The sequence below is a fragment of the Hemiscyllium ocellatum genome, chromosome 7 (genome assembly GCF_020745735.1).
Source record: "Hemiscyllium ocellatum isolate sHemOce1 chromosome 7, sHemOce1.pat.X.cur, whole genome shotgun sequence".
Lineage (NCBI taxonomy): Eukaryota > Metazoa > Chordata > Chondrichthyes > Orectolobiformes > Hemiscylliidae > Hemiscyllium > Hemiscyllium ocellatum.
This window is the reverse complement of record NC_083407.1, coordinates 50127201-50149585: the sequence shown is the minus strand read 5'-3', so window position 1 is coordinate 50149585 and position 22385 is coordinate 50127201. Positions and strand designations below refer to the sequence as shown.

General features: G+C 41.1%; 1 protein-coding gene across 5 annotated transcripts in view; it reads right to left on the bottom strand.

Moving 5' to 3' along the window:
- Window positions 1-22385, bottom strand: part of cobll1b (cordon-bleu WH2 repeat protein-like 1b) — a 167040-nt gene that overhangs the window by 33769 nt on the left and 110886 nt on the right. For all 5 annotated transcript variants that reach the window (XM_060827181.1, XM_060827177.1, XM_060827179.1 and 2 more), the window contains 6 exons: window positions 22040-22228; window positions 14972-15176; window positions 10149-10377; window positions 8922-8963; window positions 8287-8378; window positions 7289-7540 (listed from right to left, as the gene is read on the bottom strand). In XM_060827181.1, the coding sequence (XP_060683164.1) occupies window positions 7289-7540; window positions 8287-8378; window positions 8922-8963; window positions 10149-10377; window positions 14972-15176; window positions 22040-22228 (1009 nt within the window). The remainder of the gene's footprint in view (window positions 1-7288; window positions 7541-8286; window positions 8379-8921; window positions 8964-10148; window positions 10378-14971; window positions 15177-22039; window positions 22229-22385) is intronic.

The following is a 22385-nucleotide window of genomic DNA, read 5'->3' as shown; positions in this document are numbered from 1 at the left end:
GAGGAGTGAGTGCGGAGGTGCGGGAGATGGGTTGGACCCAGTTGAGAGTCCTGCCGACAATGGTGCTGAGGAATCCTTGGTTGAAGAAGATGGTAGACATTTTGGAAGCTCCCTCGTTGATGCTGGCCTCTTGGGAATATGTGCAATGGAGACGGAGGAACTGGAAGAATGGAATGTAGTCTTGCTAGGAAACAGGGTGCAAGGATGTATAGCTGTGGGAGTTGGTGGGTTTATAACAGACATTAGTGGGCAGTCTATGCTAAGAAATGGAAACAGAAATGTCGAAGGACGGAAGGGAAGACTCAGAGATAGACCAGGTGAAAGTGAGGGTAGGGTGGAAATTAGAAGCAAAATCGAACTTTTCCAATTCTGGACGAGAGAGGGAATTAATGAGTTCTGTCTCTGTTTAGACTACAAGTTTTACGTACATCTGTCACTTTCTAATCAAAACTAAAATGTTTGTAGCTGTCATAATTGGGAACTTAAAATGCAGGTTTTGCTAATTGAATTGGAAATTGTTACAGATACTCTGCTCTTTTCAAGAGTGTCCTCTTATGGTTGAGTTATGCAATTTACAAGGTTGATAATACCAAATGAGTTTAAAAAATATTTTAATTCTCAAGAGATGGGATGACAATAACTTTACTTCAATTCTGAACATTTATTCACAGGGCATTAATAGAAGTGATTACTCATATTTTCAATTCATGTCTTATACCTAATTAAGAAGGTGGTTTAAAGTAGACATGCCAATAACTGAAGCAAATCTCAACAGGGTTACTTTTGACCCGAGGGATTGTGTTCAAATAATAATCAAAGTCAGTGACTGGCAAAAATAGCCTCTTATTTAGCAACAGCAGCAGCACAATTTCAAGGTGGAATAGAATCATAAAATACAGTTCTTACAAGAGCCCCTTTAGATACAGTTCTTACAAATATTAAAATTCCATTACTGTGATGTTACATTTTTCATCCATAGTACTGAAAAGTTTGAGGGGCTTCTGCCCTGGGAGACAGGAGATGGGTTGAAACATATGTGAAAGCTGGCTGTTACTTCTGATGGGATTAAGAGTGTCTGTCTGGTCTGCTTGCATAATTGAGAGGTATTAGACCTTTTGTCTTTTATGGGTGGCACGGTGGCACAGTGGTTAGCACTGCTGCCTCACAGTGCCAGAGACCTGGGTTCAATTCCCACCTCAGGCGACTGACTGTGCAGAGTTTGCACATTCTCCCCGCGTCTGCGTGGGTTTCCTCCGGGTGCTCTGGTTTCTTCCCACAGTCACAAAGATGTGCAGGTCAGGTGAATTGGCCATGCTAAATTGTCCGTACTGTTAGGTAAGGGGTAAATGTAGGGGTGTGGGCGGTTTGCGCTTTGGCGGGTCGGTGTGGACTTGTTGGGCCGAAGGGCCTGTTTCCACACTAAGTAATCTAATCTAATTTCAAGTTAGTAAATATTAGTAAAAATACTAAGCCTCAGTGCTCTAAAAAAAAACCAACTGGATGAAAATCTGGTGTTGTGCGAGTTTTAACTTTGTCCACCCAAGTCCACATCATAAATAAGTAAGAAATTGCACCAGTACTTAATAAAAGAATAAAGCAGATTAAACTGATACTGCAGCTGGGTTGTGAGATTTGCTTACTATTTGCCGGTGAGAGTTTCAGTTAAGCAATTTTACTTAAGTGCTGTTTTGACAGTTAGTTTCTTAAAGAGATAACAGCCTAGTTAAAAGATATTTAACATGTACATACTAATTGGGGAAACTGTTTGGAGTTTCGGGTCCGGAGACGTTCGGCAAGGGCTGATTATTATAATGATTTGTGGAGACTTGATGGGGATGATATTGTTTACGATATTGACATCTCCTCAGAGGTAGCTAGGCCTAAACACTGCTTGTAACAAAAGGCTGATAAGAATTGAAGGTGTGAAAAAGCAGTAATGGTTGAAAGGGTTGTTTTAATTAGGTCTATCTTATGATAGTAAATATGCTACAAAATATGGTTTTGCAAATGAATGAATGAAACAGTGTTATAGTAAACAACTGGTTTGTAAAGGGCTATGAATGAAGATGTGGAGGAGCTGGTGTTGGATTGGGGTGGACAAAGTTAAAAATCACACCACCAGGTTATGGTCCAACAGATTTATTTGGAAGCACTAGCTTTTGGAGTGCTGCTCCTTCATCAGGTAGCTGTGTATCAGGTACTAATGAATATATTGAACTGGTGAGAGTGAGTTTGTAAAGATAACCTACAACAACATCTCAAAGTAACAAAAACTGTGCTTCTTACATTAAATAGGATTGTAAATACATTCTGGCCCTGTTTTCCTACATAGGATTTAAAAACAAACATTTCACATAATTTTCTAACTGTCCGGAAAAGTGAGAAGTTCAAATGTTAGAATATTTTCATTAACTAGTTCTGAAGCTACGTTCCTTTACTACATGCCAATGACAACACTAGTAGCTGGCTGAGCAATTTTCCATTTTGCCAGGTATGTCTTGTCCAAAATCAAAGTTGATCAATTCTCACCCGGCCACTTACTCTTGACCATTAATAACGTGATGAAAAAGGCAATTGACAGTGCCATCAATCAGCATTTACTCAGCAATATCCTGCTCATTGATATCCAGTTTGAGTTTTTCTAGGGTCACACAGCTCCTGATTTCATTATACTTCCATCCAAACATAAATTGAAATGCTAACCTCCAGTTGTGAGTGACAGTGATACTTTAATGTGCAGAATGAGAGTGCTGCCTTTGATGTCAGCACAGCACTTAAACCAGTATAATATCAAGAAGCTTGTTGAAAACCAGAGTAAATAGGCATTATGTGCCTATTTAGAGGCATACTTAGTACAAATAAAGATGATGGTAGTTATTTGAGTTCATTCATCTCAGTCCTGGATACTAATACAGGAGTTCCTCAGGGTAGTGTTCTAGGCCCAAACACCTTCAACTGCTTCATCAATGATCATCCCTGATCAGAAGGGCAATGTTCTTCCTGGAAGAGCAAGGCCAGCAGATACATGGGAACACCACTATCCACAAGCTCCCCTCCAAGTCAGAAACCATCTTGACTTGGATCTATAAGCACCATTCTTCAGTGTTGTTGGATCAAAATCCTAGAACTCCCTACTTATGGCACCATGGGTTTATCTACCCTCCATGCTATGCAGAGGTTCAAAATAATTTTCTCAATAAGAATTAAAAATAGACATAAATGTTGGCTTATTCAGTGAATGAACAAAAAATATTATGTCACAATATGACATGGTAGGAATAAAAATGCTTACAATTCTTTCCCAACTGTATCACAATTTTGGGTTTACTCAGGATATTAGAACTCAAAACAAAATAATCATTTTCCAAGCATAAGAACATAAATTTTGAAAGACATACAGAAACAATAGTTGTGCCTAACAGATACATAATTATTCTCCTTTGCTCTGTAACACAATGTTAACAGTTATCTGATTAAAGTTAAGACGTTTGTTGCACTGACCTCTGTTTTTTCCCCTTTATGTGATATGCAAAGCAAAGTATGACATTACTTTTTTAGCAATTTAGGATAAATGCAAAACATAAAATTTTCACCCAGTAACAATTCCTGAAGGCAAAACCCAGCAAGTTTTTAAAAAGCCTCCACCTTTCTGAATCGAAAAACATTGGAAAACAAGGCAATCGAATGACATGTAAACAGGGGGAATGTTAAGATTCCTATTACCAACAGGGACTTTGCCTCTGGCACAATCCTGACATTTAGGTACCCAGATTCCTGTAACGTTTAAGCGTTTTATTGTCATACAATTTGGAACACTGCATGCCTGGGATTTCTAACTTGTGCTGCCAAGTACTGAGACTCCCACATCAGTAGCACAGACTCAATGAGAGCTGCAAATGGCTGGCAGCTGGATTAACCTTAATAATGAACTTGGCAATTCTTTTGCTGGTGGTGTGCCTGTTTTTTTTTTGGATGGATTTTTATTTTGGAAGGCATCACTCACTCCAGATGCAGGGTAGCACCCCACATAAAAGGAGGATCTATTGAATTTTGTCACAACCTTCTGTCTCAACTAGCGCCACCATACCTACTTCCTTGACCCAATCAGAATCTGTGAGATGCATGTTGGCAGGAAGCCATTTATGATGACATTCAAAGTGATCCTCAGCTGGAGCTACGGAAAGTTGGATGCAGTTCTTGCATTGCACTTTCCTAGTCAGTCTTGAAAGCTTTGAGTCTTGAAAGGATTACATAATTGTATGTTCCTGCCAATATTGGTACTGCTTAAATTTCCCTCATGTTGAAACTTGCTGCTCCATTTCATTCCCAATACTTCCAAACATGCCCTTGAAGATATTGTTGCAATATCTTGATTTCTCATTCTCTCAAACAAGGAGCAATCTATAAGCAATATAGATGTCAGCAGCAAATTGCCAGTTGTATGTTAATGAGATCCAAAATTGTAGGACCTTCTGCTGATGTAATCATGCATCTGCATCAATAACATGCACAACCGGCACACCTAATCTTTGCTCAATTCATGGCACAGATTTGAATACTGACTGTGATTTTCCAAATCTTTAATCTTTTATCTGTGACAAGTAAATAGTAAGGGTCTTGTGGCACAGTAACAGTGTCTGTACCTATGTGTTGGGAAGTCCTAGTTTAAGACCCACCTATCCTGGAGGTGGGTCATAACATTTTTAATCAATCTGTTCATGCATAGGTGAAAGGAGTGTTCCACAAAATTTCAAGCAGCTCAACTACAAAGGAAACAACCCAAGCTCAGCAGTTTCAGGTAAATAAGAGTAGATTAGACTTAACAGATTTATAAAACAATCTTTTATATTGTCAGTTGAACAGTACATTCAAATATAAAGATTTTCTCTAATCTTCAAAGCTCATTCGGTCGTCATTATACAGTTTGATTAGATTAGACTTACAGTGTGGAAACAGGCCCTTCGGCCCAACAAGTCCACACCGACCCGCCGAAGCACAACCCACCCATACCCCTACATTTACCCCTTACCTAACACTACGGGCAATTTAGCTTGGCCAATTCACCTGACCCGCACATCTTTGGACTGTGGGAGGAAACCGGAGCACCCGGAGGAAACCCACGCAGACACGGGGAGAACGTGCAAACTCCACACAGTCAGTTGCCCGAGTCGGGAATTGAACCCGGGTCTACAGGCGCTGTGAGGCAGCAGTGCTAACCACTGTGCCACCGTGTTAATAGTAGATCCTTCCATTTGGTATCATTAGTGATGCCTCAAGACAGAAAACTTGTGAAACCACAATTACAAATAAATAAATGTACTTCAATGTGTAAATATACTACTGTGCAATATTTCAAAAGTAAAAGCTTGTTCATAGCTATTCAGGTAAATGCCACCTATCTGCACACCTATCTTTTAACCTTATAAATGTCCAAGCATTTTACAAGCTCTTTATATCAATAATATTTTAAAACATACACTCCAGAGAAAACAACACAAGTTTTTTCTAGCCTCTCCTTGTAGTTTATGCCCTCTAATTCAGGCAGCATCCTGGCAAACCTATTCTGCACCCTCTCCAGAACCCCCACATCCTTCCTGTAATGTGGCGACCAGAATTGAATGCAATATTAGAAGTATGGCCTAGCCAAAGTCTTATAAAACTGCAACATGACATTCTGACTCTTGTACTCAATTTCCTAAACAGTAAAGGCAAGCATTCCATATGCCTTCCTTACCATCCTATCTAATTGTGTGGCCACTTTCAGGGAGCTACGGATTTGAACCCCAAGATCCCTCTGTACATCAATGGTGTTCAGGGTCCTGCCATGACTGTATACTTTTCCTTAACATTTAATCTCCAAAAGTGCAACACCTCACACTTCCCCAGATTAAACTCCATCTGCCATTTCTTCACCCATATCTAAAAACTGATCTCGGATCCTGCTGTATTCTTTGACAACCATCTATACTATCCACAACTCTATTGATCTTTGCATTATCTGCAAACTTACTCACGCATCCATCTACACTTTCATCCAAGCCACTTATGTATATCACAAACAGCAGAGGTCCCAGTACAGATCCCTATGGAATACCATTAGTCACTGACCTCTAGCTTGATAAACAACCTTCCACTACTACGGCCCTATTCAGGAAAACACTACCCTTCTATTGGCAAGCCAATTCGGAATCCATGCAGCCAAGTCACCGTGGATCCCATGCATCTTAATCTTCTGGATGTGCCTACCATGAGGGACCTTGTCAAAAACCTTACTAAAATCAATTAGACAACATCCACTGCTCTACCTTCATCAAATCCTTTCAACACCTCGTCAAAAAATTCAATCAAGTTATTATGACATGATCTGCCACCACTAATCTAGACTTTGGTTTCCAGCATCTGCAGTCATTGTGCGGGGCAGGTAAAAACAATGCCATGCTGACTGTCCCTAATTAAATCATGCTTTTCCAAATACACATAAATCCTGTCCATAAGAATTCTCTCCAATAGCTTCCCAACCACATACGTGAGACTCACTGATCTATAGGTCCCTGGATTATCCCTATTTCCCCTCTTGACTAGAGGAACTCTCTAGTGGCTAATGAGGAGAGAAAGATCTTGGCCAAAATTCCAGCAATCTCCTCAATTAGTTATATCAAGTTGAGTGGAAAAGCTAAGGTACATAGGTACATTATAAAATAAAAGCTTAGAAATCTAAATTTATTTTATGGTTTGGAGTTTTGTGCAATGAGACTGGGAGTAATAACAAAGTTATCAAAGGTTTTCATGTTTCATTCAAACAGCTGTTAGCAAGCACATCACGGTGGCACAGTGGTTAGCAATGCTGCCTCACAGCGCCAGAGACCCGGGTTCAATTCCTGACTCAGGCGACTAACTGTGTGGAGTTTGTGCATTCTCCCCGTGTCTGCGTGGGTTTCCTCCAGGTGCTCCGGTTTCCTCCCACAGTCCAAAGATGTGCAGGTCAGGTGGATTGGCCATGCTAAAAAATTGCCCGTAGTGTTAGGTAAAGGGGTAAATGTAGGGGAATGGGTGGGTGGCGCTTCGGCGGGTCGGTGTGGACTTGTTGGGCTGAAGGGCTTGTTTCCACATTAAGTAATCTAATCTAATAATCTACAGTACCAAGTGGTGATAATTTATATCAGACAAAACAGCACCAACCTTTCCATCAACCAGAAAATGACATAAAATGTAATACACCTGAAGCCAATGCTAGGCAAAGATGCTCTATTAAGACTGATGAACTAGTTATATAAACATAAACACTCACTTGCAAAACCTGTTCAGTAGAATTCACAGAATCATCAGGAAAAACATACGACGTTGGTCTAGTCGATGATTGCTGAGTTAAATCTTTTGGAAAACTCTGTGAAACAGTTAGCGGGGGTGCAGGTGCCCGTCTTTTCTTTGGCAGATCTGAAGGTAAGGTATTAGATTCATATGTTGGGCAATAAGCACTTGCACTGCTCATGCCAAGAGGTCTTTGCTGGCTTACTAGTGGGGTTGCAGGAGCACTTGCTGGCTGGAAATTAAATCAAAGTTTACTTTTCAATTCCTTTTGTTCTAAAAGTTAGTGCAATCCAGAAAAAAAATGTAAAATTTTCAGTATGAATGCTGCTACCAAAGAGTTGAAGTAGAGAAAGCTAGTAACTGACTTCATGCAAAGTTATCGCTGCTCAGACCTGTCATGATAGTACTAAATCATAATTCTGTTGTGCTGGTTCTCTGGAGGGGAATAAAAACAAAATGCTTGAAACACTGAACAGGTTAGACAGCATTTATGGAGAAGGAAACAGAGTTAACATACAGTCAAAATAGTCCTGAGGAGGGGTCATTGGACCTGAAATGTTAACTCGTGATTTCTCTCCACAAATGCTGCTCGAGCTGCTCAGTTTTTCCAGCATTTTCTGTTTTTATCTAACATACCATCACGTAGTTGTTGTATGGAACTTGTATACTGCTGATTAAAAAAAAAGAATGCTTGGAATTGTTTCATTTTGGACTCAACAAAGGAAGAAACAAGGAAGTAATTTATACTATGTGAGGAAAGGATGCTGAATCTTGCTTTGAAATATGTCATTCCTACGCTGGTCCTGAAGAGTGTTAGACAAACAAAAATCTCAACTGCATGTCCCCTTTGTCAGCAATACTAAAAATAATATTTCAGGTTAATAACCTTTCATCAGAACTTCTGTTACTCTGCATTAACCAGCTAATTTAACAGACTCAACTCAGAAATGTTATTAAAAATCCACATGAAAAGCTTACTTTTTCACGTTTCTTCTTACTCAGTCTAAACACATTGAAGAAACCTTTATTTTCCTTCTCCAGATTTGTATTTGCAGGAATGTGAAATTGTCCTAAAACATTGAGTAAATTTGTCGGAAGTTAGAGAACATAGCAGTAAATACTGATTGCACAGTGCACATCATGTTTGTGTCAATGATTAATACAATGCTGTGAATAGTGCATTTTTAATTAATTACTACAGCAGCTAAACTAGATGAGCAAATAAATAGTTTTCAAGAAAAGATCCCTAATTTACTATTAGATTCTGAATTGTAAAGAATACAACAGCACAAGAAATAACCAGGGATTGAACTTAAATAGGTATCACTGCATTCTCAACTTTATCTGATGTCACAGGCAGACGTGTCTGCTAAGAAATGGGAGTATGAGTTAGGAATATGTATTAAAGAGAATGAGCAAGAAAGGGAGAGCAAAAATGGTGGCAAATGAAAAAAAAGGAAACAGAATAAGTGCAACAGCAAATGAAGGCTACACCTATACATGAGAGTATGGCATAACTTCAGTCTCAGTTAAAACAACAGAAAATCTAAGAACTTTAGTGAAAATCTGTAGTTTGTGAAAATCTCTAGACAAACACTTAAATACACTGTTACCTTGCTGAATGGATCCATCTTGAAAATTAGCCTGGGAGAATCCTAAAAAAATGTTGGAAGTCACATCTTTAAATACCCAGCTTTCAGTTACTTTGTAGAATAATGCTGAATTACAAACTATAATTCATAAACAATTATTGTTGCTCTTACTCCCAACAGTATCATTTTCAGATATAGATTATCTTCCACATGTATGTTGACAGCATATATCTCACTTTCTCCCATCTCTTACAGCCTCAATCGTTATTCAATCTTTCAAAAACTCAACCTCAAAATGAGTTTCTGTTCTTACACACCGACCGTCATAATGGCTGACATTATCATAAGTTTAACATCACCCACCTCTGTCCATTTGATACAGAAACTCTTATCTTTACTATTTCTATTGTCAACCACTGTCATTATTTGCTAGCTGTCTCGATTTCTTTCAATCATCGACTTGTCCTTCTCATTCATCACTTCCTTTTTTCAACGTTCCCTCTAAACTGCAAATATGTGTAGCTATCCTACAATCAAAGTTACCACACAGGTCACTCCAGTTGCTTCCTGCATGGCTATGCTGAACTGAAGGTACTGCATACCAAAATAACCAGATTATCATGCACAAAGAAAATGTAGAGAGTGATCACTGTTGTCTTTGCTGTGCTAGATTGACTAGGAGTCTCAAAAACCAGAAAACTGCATAAAACTCTCATCCTCATGTTTAAATTCTTCCATGGTATCATTATCCTACCATGAAAATCTCCTTTTTTTTAAATATTTCTAATCAACCTGTTCAGACATGTTATGACACACTTCTGGAGCAGGTGGGATCTTGGACTGGGGCTTCTGGATCAGAGGAGGCTACACTACTGTGTAAGAGCCCACTCCTAATTCATTTATACCCACTCATTAGTCACATCAGCAGCCATGTTTTGAGCAGCCCAGCCTCTAAGATTTTCTGAACTTTTCTGTCTCTCCTCTCAGCTCATCTCCTTTCAAGCTCTGCACTAAATCAGCCTCTTCAATCAAGATGTTGATCATTCCACTTCTTACTCAGCATCCATTTTTGTATGATCAACACTTTCATTTTAGCTTGGGATGTGTATTTGCATCAAAAGATCCAATGGATATTTAACTTCTAAATTACTACATACTTTGTTAAAAATTATCAGCTACACCAAAGCTATATGCCAGAAATCATTGTGCCACAAATTTCTGCAAGCAGAACTTCAAGCAGATACATACCTACACTAGTGTCCAATGCATATACCTCTCGTATGCCAAGCTCCTTTAGAGATTTTGATAAGTCATAGGGCTCCTTAGACTCAAAGTCTTTCACGAGAATAGTGCTTTTTGGATCAAATTCACATTTATTGCTGATTACTGGAACAAGTTCTTGAAGAGGAACAAGAGGACTAACACGTACTATGGTTTTCTGTGTTTTCTTGTAGTTTACTACAACACGTACTGTTTGCTGAAAGTAAAAAGATGGTTTGTCAGTTGAAAGTGCTGATATAATTACAATTTAAAATACATTGATTCAGGTAATTGCTCACTATTGTGCAAACTAAGGATGAGTTACACTTAATCTAAACTTGGGTACTGTGATTTTGCCTTTGGAAAATATATGTAATAGTTTTCTCACATTGGAGTTTTCAGCAACAGCTAATTGCTAAAAGCTCATCCAAGATAGGAGGATCAAAAGAATAAATAATGGCATGCACAATCTGAAGATTTCATTAAAGTTTAGAACAGAGACGATTCCATATTCATCAAAAAAAACCTTCTGACAGAGAGAAAAAATAATATGGCACAGTGGTTAGCACTGCTGCCTCACAGCGCCTGTAGACCCGGGTTCAATTCCCGACTCAGGCGACTGACTGCGTGGAGTTTGCACGTTCTCCCCGTGTCTGCGTGGGTTTCCTCCGGGTGCTCCGGTTTCCTCCCACAGTCCAAAGATGTGCGGGTCAGGTGAATTGGCGAAGCTAAATTGTCCGTAGTGTTAGGTAAGGGGTAAATGTACGGGTATGGGTGGGTTGCGCTTCGGCGGGTCGGTGTGGACTTGTTGGGCCGAAGGGCCTGTTTCCACACTGTAAGTCTAATCTAATCCTTGCATCGCATTTTGTGTTCAGACAAAATGAAAGAAGACTCTCAAGGAAACCAGGGAACAACCTAACCCTCACCAGAAACAAAAACAGAGTTTGCTGGAAACACTCAACAGGTCTGGCAGCTTCTGTGAAGAGAAATCAAAGTGAACGTTTCCGGTCCAGTGACTGTTCCACAGAACAATTCTCACCAGAATTGTCTTATCATTATAATTTTCAGGCAGGTAAAAGTAAAACATATTTCAAATAATGAACCAACATTTGTTTTTCCATCTAACTAAAATGGGCTGAATTTAAGTTCTGGACTCTAGCTCAGGTATTAATACCAAATTAGGGTGACTCTGACAACAAGGTACATCACAGAGATTGTTTGAAAAGGAAATTAAAGAAGTTTATTTACAACACGAAAGATATTGTTTTATCACAAAAAATGAAAATAAGAAAACAAAGTCAATATTTTGAAAGAGTCAAGAGAAAAAATACATGGTTAATTACAGAACCTCAAGTCTTCCACGAGTGAAACATTCATGCTCTTTGATTAATGTCCCCTGCAAGGTTCATTTCAGTGTTGTCACATAGCCAATTTTTGAGGGGTATCACTTAGTGTCCTCGCAAGCTCAGACTTTGAGAGTCCAGAAGTACAAAATAGCATCACCTTTATTCCAAGGTCACGCAAAGTTTACACTTGAAATTTTGATTTGTTAATTTGAAAATTGAATCATCCACATCAGGGCTTTTTAAGACAATTTTTTAATGTCATATAGATTACTGATGAGGCAACAATGAAAACGGTATGCGCAATTTTTGCATGCCACTTTGATGAATTAGGAGATCACACAAGAGAAATGTATAAGTCTATAATTTATATTTAGGAACATCAGGACATCAAGAATGGAAGTTGCTTTCATTGGATAAAAGATCAAGATTAGGCATGGCTGGATTTTGAAAATGCCAATTTGAATTGAAAGTATAAATGCACAGAAGTAATGTACTACCAACAATGAGAACAAGACAAATGGGTAAGAGGGTGAAATCTAGAGGCCAACACTTGGATTGGAGGTTAAAGAGGATATACAGGATAAACTCAGCTTGATCACAATTCATGTTAAACAAACTCAGGCCTTTCAAAAAAAAAATCTGAATTATATCAGGTAAACAAAACAGAGGTTACAAAGATTAATACAGAGAAGGGTAATCAAATTCTATCTGAAACAGGACCTCCTGAAACCATGATCTGGTATACTATTTAGTGTTCGTGATTGGACAAAATAAACATTTCCTAAGCTTTTAAACTCTGGATGAATATACTAACTCTTGATATTTCAAGTTTTGCATTTTAAAAGTCAATCACTGTTAGGAAACACTTCATTATTGACAGATTGGTCCAGATTTTGTGGAGATAATCAGAGTGACATGATTGAAATTTATTGTCTTTACACTGCTGGAACTGACAGTAACTTCAGAAGCCTCCATGTATGAAATATATAATGGAAATTCAGATACTGTTGTCAGGGATTTAACTCTTCAGTACAGGATGTAGTGTTAAAAGGTCCCTCACCACTCTCTTAACCCAACTGCAATTCCTGATTGCCAGTGAACGGATATAAACTATTACTTTTATACCGTTCGCCTCATTACAGAAGTCCTGAAAAATATGTTATGTCTTGTTTAACAACATTAACTGGGTTTTAGATGATGCACTAATTTCAAATTATTGTTAGTCACATTTACGAGCCCTGAAAAGGAAATACAATATTCATAGAATGTGACATTTCTCCAAAAAATTGTTTTAAAATCCACTTTGTGAAAAAAAAGCTCATACTGATATTTCAGCTTCCATCTAAATCTAATCCAATAATACTTTATTCAATTATTTGAAACCTTAAATTAAAATGCGAAAGTGTCTACGTGTTTTTAAGTTCCAAGTTAGCAGTGTGTGAGAACAGTGTCCCTATCTGCTTATTGACATCACTATTCCTGCACATGTGGAAATTCCTCTATTTGGCACCAGATTTAAACTGCCATCAGGAAAAAGGGAAGCCTGCACCACAGAGATCACTAGATCCTCGTCAGCAGCTTTTGAGGTCAGCAACAAGTAACAATGCTGAGCGCTGTCTACAAATTCTTATTCATTGTTTAGTTTTTTTAAAAATCCATAGTTTGCGGCTATCAATGGCAAAGGCAGAATTTATTGCTTTTGCCTACAAGCCTTGGAGAAGGTCATAATCAGCGACACACCTTTTGATTTTAAGCTGATTTAAGTAAATTCAAGTGCCCTTTAAACATTTTTGTGCAGCTGCACATGCATAGCAATTTAAAAAGCAAATGATGCATGGCACTGTATGGGAATCTCCCAGTCGATATGCTTCCATTCTGCTTGGAGTGAATTTTGTGGCAAGTCACCTTGAACCTGTGCACTCTGTGTCTTGTACGAACTCCTACAGTCTTCTAATGCTGGCACCACTCTGACTTTGAGTCAGCAATGATGGAGAAATACCAGTATACTTTCCAACTAAACATTGTGTACATCTTGGAGGGGAACTTGTATTTGGTGGTGTTTTCATGTGCCCGGTCCCTTATTGCTCCTTGGCTGTAGAAGCATCTGGTTTGCTAAGTGCTGGCAAAGAGCCTTATACAGGAACAAGGAACTTGGGAACAGGATTAGGCCACTCAGCCCTTTCAATATGCTCTACCATTTAATAATACATGGCTTGTCTGGTTGTGCTCTTAACACCACTTTTCCTTCTAAGAACTTAAGAAATATGCACACTCTTTTTAAGTTCAAAGTAACCCTTGAGAGTTGAGTTTCCACTCAGGGTACAAATCAGCAATCTGGATGCAAATTGAACTTTTAAAAAAAAAATTCATGTGTGGGACGTTGGCATCGCTGGCTGGTCAGCATTTATATCCCATCCCTAAGTGACCTTGAGAAAGCTGGTGAGCTGCCTCTTGAAAAAAAAGGGCAGTGATGGCATAGTGGTATTATCACAGGATTGTTTATCCAGAAACTCAGCGAATGTCCTGCGGACCTGGGTTCAAATCCTGTCATGGCAAATCATGGAACTCAGTGAAGAATCTGGAATTAGGGGTCTATTCATGACCATTAAACCATTGTTGATTGCCAGAAAAACCCATCTGGTTCACTACTGTCCTTCTGGGAAGGAACCGGTCATCCTTACCTGGTCTGGCCTACACAGGACTCCCAATCCATAGCAATGTGGTTAATTCTTAACTACCCGCTGGGTAATTAGGGATGGGCTACAGATGCGAGCCTAGCCAGTGACATCAACATCCCATGAATGAATAAAGGAAAATACACACACATTTAGGAAGTCCTTTAACTTTTGTGTTTTTTCTTAATTATATCTATATCACAGAATGTGAGATGTGTGTTGGCCAGTGTAATCGGTTACCTTTAAAACAAAGTTTTTTTAAGTAAAAAGCACAGGCTTAAAAATGTATTACTTGATACGGTTCAGAGTGTAAACGTAATGCAGTTTGCCAATCACAAAAACAACTCAATCTACGTAAGAGGGCAACTTTAGTAAACAGATTTTACATTGCTGAAAATGACCTTGAAAAAAAAACTACTCTAATTATTATGGTACACCATACTTTTGTTCAAAAACGAGTATAATTAGTAGAAACTTCTAATGGTGATTAATTCAGCAATAGTGTGGGAACAGTTATAAAGGAAGGCCAGCTTTGAGTGTGATGGTCTTTAAACGAGACAAGATTGGAGAAACTCAATTCACATGCAACACAAGTTACTTTGATTTCATACCAAAAAAAAAACAACTGGTTGGACACCCTGCCTCTACATATCACTACCATATTTTCTGCATCTGAACTTATAGTTTCACTTAAAATCTAATTATTACAAAATCAAGAACATTTTTCAATATTAGAAACATTTGCAAGTGTCATTATGACCATTATGGTGTGTTAATCGATTTTACTAACCTCAGGCATCATTGATACAGGCTTTTTCTTTTCTTCTATATTTTTCTGCTTCAGAATAATTTTCTCCACCTCAACTGCCCCAATCAATGTATTGGGTTTGAACTGGACTTGATTCTTCTCCCTTCCCATCAATTCTATAGTATGATTTGAAGGATTCAAATGATACTTGCCACAAAGGAAAATTAACAAATCCATCATGGGTGTGCTAGAAAAACAAATATGTTCTTCTTAAAAAAACAAGTTACACAACTCATTGTTACAAATCCATCAGCAATGCAAAGAATTAACTAGCTGACAGAAGAATCGCAGCACTGATACTATCTGATAACTAAATGTGGATGGCTTTCAATAGCATTTGGGCAGGTTACTGAAAAAGTATGAATTACTCCCAACAGATCAGGATTAAGAACTAATTTGAATTTTTAGAAATGTTAATTAAGTTATCTACATTAAAAAAAACTACCCTAAGCCACGTTGGATTGAGATAATATATAAAGCTCTATTTATAATCAAGGAACATTTAAGATGGTAGTGTTTCTGTCACTAATCATTACATTTTAAAATCTAGTTTTCCAGAGGATAGAACTTTAGAACAAAGTGCAGACCAGTGTGCTGCATAATGTCTCACATCTTCAAAAAAGAGCCAGCATTATTCCTAGTTGCACATGAGGCACACATTTTGTATTAAAACTTGAGGATAATGTGAGCCCCTGGGTCAGTTTTGATTGCCAAGAGCACAGGATGGTTGATGAAAATATTGCATATTTATTTCCTAACAAGCTGTAGTTATTTTTCATTTGTATAACAGTTCCCTTCTGAGATCCTTTGTTTTTTTAGGATAAGCTGAATGCACCAGGTGATCTGATAGTTACAAAAGGTATTTATAACACTGATATGACCAAGAATGATATAAACACAAGGGTATTTTCCTTTAAAAGAAACCATTTCTTAATACTTTAAAAGCCAATTCGGCTTTTCAAAGAGTTTTGGAGATGACCTCAGATCAGGAGTAGACAACAGGAATCTTAATGCTTAAAGTAAATTAAACATTATCAAAAGATATATCGTGGCAAAGGGGCTACTTAATTGAGCTTTAAGGGAAAAGGTCCAATCTGATGATCGGTCCTTTGGAACTCTTTGGTGTTTGGGTATAAATCAGAGTTTGGTCACTGAAGCAGTTCTTTTCAGAATATCCTGTTCAAACAGTCTCAGATGAGCCCTAGTCATAGATACATGCTGATCAAACATGAAGACAAACATAGAATGTTGAACTGAATGATCACTTGAAAGAAAGGTAATCAAATAAAGCAAATTACTGTGACAAATCATATTAAAAGTTATTAACTGTCTGTTTTCCATGAAGATCTAGGTATTTCTTGCCTCCATTTGTGCAGTTTGTGGGTGGACCAAAAAAAAATCTGCTTATTTTCAAACTGGTCAAATTGTCCCGCAGTGCATCACCAATGAACTCTTCCGTACATACATACCTTTTCAGTAGAAGTGTTTTGTGGAGCAAATCCAGCCAGCTGTGTTTTGCTCTGAGACTCTCAGATTTTAAAGTTAGCAATTGTGACCTTATTGTACATCTGTGGGAATTTGAGTCTAATTTTTAGTGTTAACCTTATCCAACAATGTGCTGCTAAATTCTGCCCTCGACCTCTTTATAGCGAGATATTGAACAATTCTTCCGCCGCCTTCGCCTCCGTGCCTACTTTCACAACCAAGACTCCCGCCCACCCTCTGACGACCCCTTCTCCCGCCTCCAACACACCCCATCCACCTGGACACCCCGTGCAGGCCTCCTACCCGCCCTCGACCTCTTTATAGCCAACTGCCGCCGTGACATCAACCGACTCAACCTGTCCACCCCTCTCACCCACTCCAACCTCTCACCCTCAGAACGTGCAGCCCTCCACTCCCTCCGCTCCAATCCCAACCTCACCATCAAACCCGCAGACAAGGGAGGCGCGGTGGTAGTTTGGCGCACTGACCTGTACACCGCTGAAGCCAAACGCCAGCTCGCGGACGCCTCCTCTTATCGCCCCCTTGACCACGACCCCACCTCCCACCACCAAACCACCATCTCCCAGACCATCCAGGACCTCATCACCTCAGGGGATCTCCCATCCACCGCCTCCAACCTCATAGTCCCACAACCCCGCACTGCCCGTTTCTACCTCCTGCCCAAAATCCACAAACCTGCCTGCCCCGGCCGACCCATTGTCTCAGCCTGCTCCTGCCCCACCGAACTCATCTCCCAATACCTCGACACGGTCCTGTCCCCTTTAGTCCAAGAACTCCCCACCTACGTTCGGGACACCACCCACGCCCTCCACCTCCTCCAGGATTTTCGCTTCCCCGGTCCCCAACGCCTTATTTTCACTATGGACATCCAGTCCCTGTACACCTCCATCCCCCATCACGAAGGACTCAAAGCCCTCCGCTTCTTCCTTTCCCGCCGCACTAACCAGTACCCTTCCACTGACACCCTCCTTCGACTGACTGAACTGGTCCTCACCCTGAATAACTTCTCTTTTCAATCCTCCCACTTCCTCCAAACTAAAGGAGTTGCCATGGGCACCCGCATGGGCCCCAGCTATGCCTGCCTCTTCGTAGGATATGTGGAACAGTCCATCTTCCGCAACTACACTGGCACCACCCCCCACCTTTTCCTCCGCTACATCGATGACTGTATCGGCGCTGCCTCGTGCTCCCACGAGGAGGTTGAACAGTTCATCAACTTTACTAACACCTTCCATCCCGACCTGAAATTCACCTGGACTGTCTCAGACTCCTCCCTCCCCTTCCTAGACCTTTCCATTTCTATCTCGGGCGACCGACTCAACACAGACATCTATTATAAACCGACTGACTCCCACAGCTACCTGGACTACACCTCCTCCCACCCTGCCCCCTGTAAAAACGCCATCCCATATTCCCAATTCCTTCGTCTCCGCCGCATCTGCTCCCAGGAGGACCAATTCCAACACCGCACAACCCAGATGGCCTCCTTCTTCAAGGACCGCAGATTCCCCCCAGACGTGATCGACGATGCCCTCCACCGCATCTCCTCCACTTCCCGCTCCTCCGCCCTTGAGCCCCGCTCCTCCAACCGCCACCAAGACAGAACCCCACTGGTTCTCACCTACCACCCCACCAACCTGCGCATACAACGTATTATCCGCCGCCATTTCCGCCACCTCCAAACGGACCCCACCACCAAGGATATATTTCCCTCCCCTCCCCTATCAGCGTTCCGCAAGGACCACTCCCTTCGTGACTCCCTTGTCAGATCCACACCCCCCACCAACCCAACCTCCACCCCCGGCACCTTCCCCTGCAACCGCAGGAAATGTAAAACTTGCGCCCACACCTCCACACTCACTTCCCTCCAAGGCCCCAAGGGATCCTTCCATATCCGCCACAAGTTCACCTGTACCTCCACACACATCATCTATTGCATCCGCTGCACCCGATGTGGCCTCCTCTATATTGGTGAGACAGGCCGCTTACTTGCGGAACGCTTCAGAGAACACCTCTGGGCCGCCCGAACCAACCAACCCAATCACCCCGTGGCTCAACACTTTAACTCCCCCTCCCACTCCACCGAGGACATGCAGGTCCTTGGACTCCTCCACCGGCAGAACACAACTACACGACGGCTGGAGGAGGAGCGCCTCATCTTCCGCCTGGGAACCCTCCAACCACAAGGTATGAATTCAGATTTCTCCAGCTTCCTCATTTCCCCTCCCCCCACCTTGTCTCAGTCGGTTCCCTCAACTCAGCACCGCCCTCCTAACCTGCAATCCTCTTCCTGACCTCTCCGCCCCCACCCCACTCCGGCCTATCACCCTCACCTTGACCTCCTTCCACCTATCCCACCTCCATCGCCCCTCCCCCTAGTCCCTCCTCCCTACCTTTTATCTCAGCCTGCTTGGCTCTCTCTCTCTTATTCCTGATGAAGGGCTTATGCTCGAAACGTCGAATTCTCTATTCCTGAGATGCTGCCTAACCTGCTGTGCTTTGACCAGCAACACATTTGCAGCAGTGCTAATAATTAATGCAGACAAAGCAATCGCTTTGCTCTTTACTCCTTGCTTCAAACTAACTTCCTTTCGTTTATGTAATTATTTCTAAATATTGTAATTGAGATGAAAGTAGTGCATTTTGTTTTGCAGAAATGTACATTTATCTACAAAAAAAGCCTATTTGTGGAAAGAGACCAATTGGATATTTTTTCTAGAGTAAGCAATGGGAGAATGAGGCAAAAGGATTTCTTCTGTACTGTACTGTTGAAGCATCAATACATAAAAAATTACAGATAGAACACACCAATTTAATTCTTCTTAAATTTGAACAGCAAGAAGTTGATGATCTGAATAAAGTACTTCTCACTCCTACTAAACACAAGGCTGAATTTTCCTAGCCCTTAAATGATGTTTGGAATGGCAAGGCAGTTGGGAAAATATGGCAAGTTTGGGAGAATTAGATCCTTGACATAAAAAAAATGAAGCTTAGTTTTCCACAAGGCTTTGGCATGGTGAGATGAGAGTCTTGTTTGTGTGTGGTGAGAGATCGCTTTGCATTTACATCTCATTGGCATCTAGTCTCGCCTCGTTTAATTTTCTATTATTCCATACACTGGGGAGAAGACAGCGACAATCCCCAACATGAAAGTCAAAGCAGATATCTGGTGGCTAAAGCTCACTGCTTCGCCTCCGTGCCTCCATCTTGTCCAGCAGTCCCAACATCTCAGGGTGCGTTCCACGGACAGCAAGTGCCTGCAACCCAACCTATAGCCACCTACAGAAGTTAGCATCGGACAAGCACCAACTTCACCACAGGTTCATGGCACATCACCTACCGACTTAGGTTCACCACTTCAATGTTGCACTTTGGAGCACAACAAAGCTGGCAGCACAGTGGCTAAGTGGTCAGTACTACTGCCTCACAGCACCAGGGACCCGGGTTGGAGTCCATTCCAGCCTTGGGTGACTGTGTGGAGTTTGTGCATTCTCCCAGTATATATGTGGGTTTTCTCCCACAATCCAAAAATGTTCAGGTTAGGTGAATTGGCTGTGCTAAATTTGAATTGAATTTATTGTCAGGTGTACCGAGGCACAGTGAAAGGCTTTGTCTTGTAAGGAATACAGGCAGATCACATAGTTAGGTAGTATAGATAAAGTAAATAATAGGTAAACCGCGACAAAAGCAAAACACAGGTACAGGCAAACACTAAGAGTTTGAGAGCCCATTCAGTATTCTAACAGTAGAGTAGAAACTGTTGTGAAACCGACTGGTACGTGTGTTGAGGCTTCTGTACCTTCTACCTGATGGTGGAGGTTGTAGAAAAACATTGCCAGGGTGGGATGGATCTTTGAGAATGATGGCGGCCTTTCCTCGACACCGGGCCTGGCAGATGGATTCTATAGTTGGCTTTTGAGATTGTCTGGGCCGAGTTCACCATTCTCTGTAACAGTCTCTGATCTTGAATGGTACAGTTACCGTACCAGGTAGTGATACATCCAGACAGAATGCTCTCTATAGGTGCACCTATGAAAGTTGGCAAGGGTATTCGCCGTCATGCCAAATTCCCTCAGCTCCTGAGGAAGAGGAGACATTGTTGGGCCTTCGTAACCAGTGCGTCCACATGAAGAGTCTAAGAAAGCTTGGTGTGGATGACCACTCCCAGCCCAGGTTAGGTGCATTAGTCAGGGGTAAATGTAGAGTAGCAGGGGAACGGATGTGGGAGGGTTACTCTTCCGAGGGTCTGTGTGGACTTGTAGGCCAAATGATATGTTTCCACCTGTCGGGATTCTATGAAAACCTTTCATTGTAATGCTGCTGCCAGGCCACAGGAACAAGCATCCAGCTCATACATCATAGCAGGCTGCAGCTCAGGGATCTCCACTTGCCTTATCGCTCACTCAATTCGCACCTACCTGGAGGGTCACACTATCTCTCACTTTGCTTTTTTTTTGCTTTGTTGTCTCATTCAGAATTCAGAGGTTCACAATGTCTGTGTTGCCTTGCTGTTTAGCGCAGACACAAAGCCAGATAGCTTGTCACGGCTATCAGGGGATGGACATGTAGCTGCATGGCACTGTGTCACACTAATGTCACAGCTATAGCAAGTGCCAGCAGCTTTGGTAGCAAACACATTGTATGTGCTTCAGCCAAATGGCCATATCTCTAATGAGAGTACTCCTTATTCAAGTCAAGGGGAACTTTCTTTAGTCAGGCTGAGTCAGTAAAGGGCAGTGCCCAACCTCAGTCCAGGAGCTCAGACATGGTCATTCAATCAACTGGGATACGAAGAATCAGGGGCTCTGTACCACTACCACTTGGTGGGCGGGGGGGGGGGGGGGAGAGCAGAAATGGAGAGAGAGAGAGTTAACAGAATAGTTTTTATCAAAGTAGAATGAAAAATATCATTGACCTTCCTTCTGCATCACTAGAGGTTTCTCCGCATCCAGTAGGCAGCACTAACCAGTGTGGTGACCTCAGACCAGGCTAGCAGGATCTGCTTGCATGGCCTCTTCTACTGCTCTTCCAGGAAGAAAATGCCTCTCCTCTGAACAACTCCATTTGCCAGGACCTGTACATCCCTGTCAGAGAATTACAGTGCCATCTTCTCCTTCACCAAAATATTTAGACTCCATCCTTGACCAAGCAGGGCACATTTAGAATGCCAATGCTTGTTCAGGTGCACAGGCTTTTAAAGATGGCATTGGCACAAGTGATGCCGCAGGGGCAAGATAGGTAATAATGAGACAGGTTGAGAAAGATAGGGCAACAGATCTCACTCGCCTTGTGGTGAGAATTTCTTCAAATAACTGCACATGACTCAGACTTAGTTCAAATTAATGTAAACTTCAGCCATAGATTTTACATGTACATTTAACATTAATTTGAATGATACATTTAATGGTCATATCATTATTTGGCACTGTGATATGAATATGATAAACAAACTTTGCAAAGGTGTTTCAGTTGAAGCACAAATCAACATGCTTCCAACAGATGCATTCTAGGTCATTTAGGAGAACTAGGTTCATGAACACCTACCTTCCATTTATACTGGCCAATTGCTCCATTCCTCCTGGCAGAACCACAGTCAAATCAAAGTAACTGTTCACATTGTTGTTTTCCTGTTCCATGGTTTTACCTTCACCCTCTCGGCTCTTAGTTACCGAAGAACTCTCAACATGCTTGGAGAATATTGGTGGTGCTGGGGCTTTTGGCTTGGATCTTTTGCTTTGGGAAAGAGAACAACAAATCTATTATGGACACTATATTTGAATAGCAGCTATTTTCAAAAATGTCAAAAGTACCAGCACGTGTAAAAACCACATTTATTCTTTAGACTATGGACCGCTCGAAACCAACAGACTGTAAAAGATGGTGTTGCATT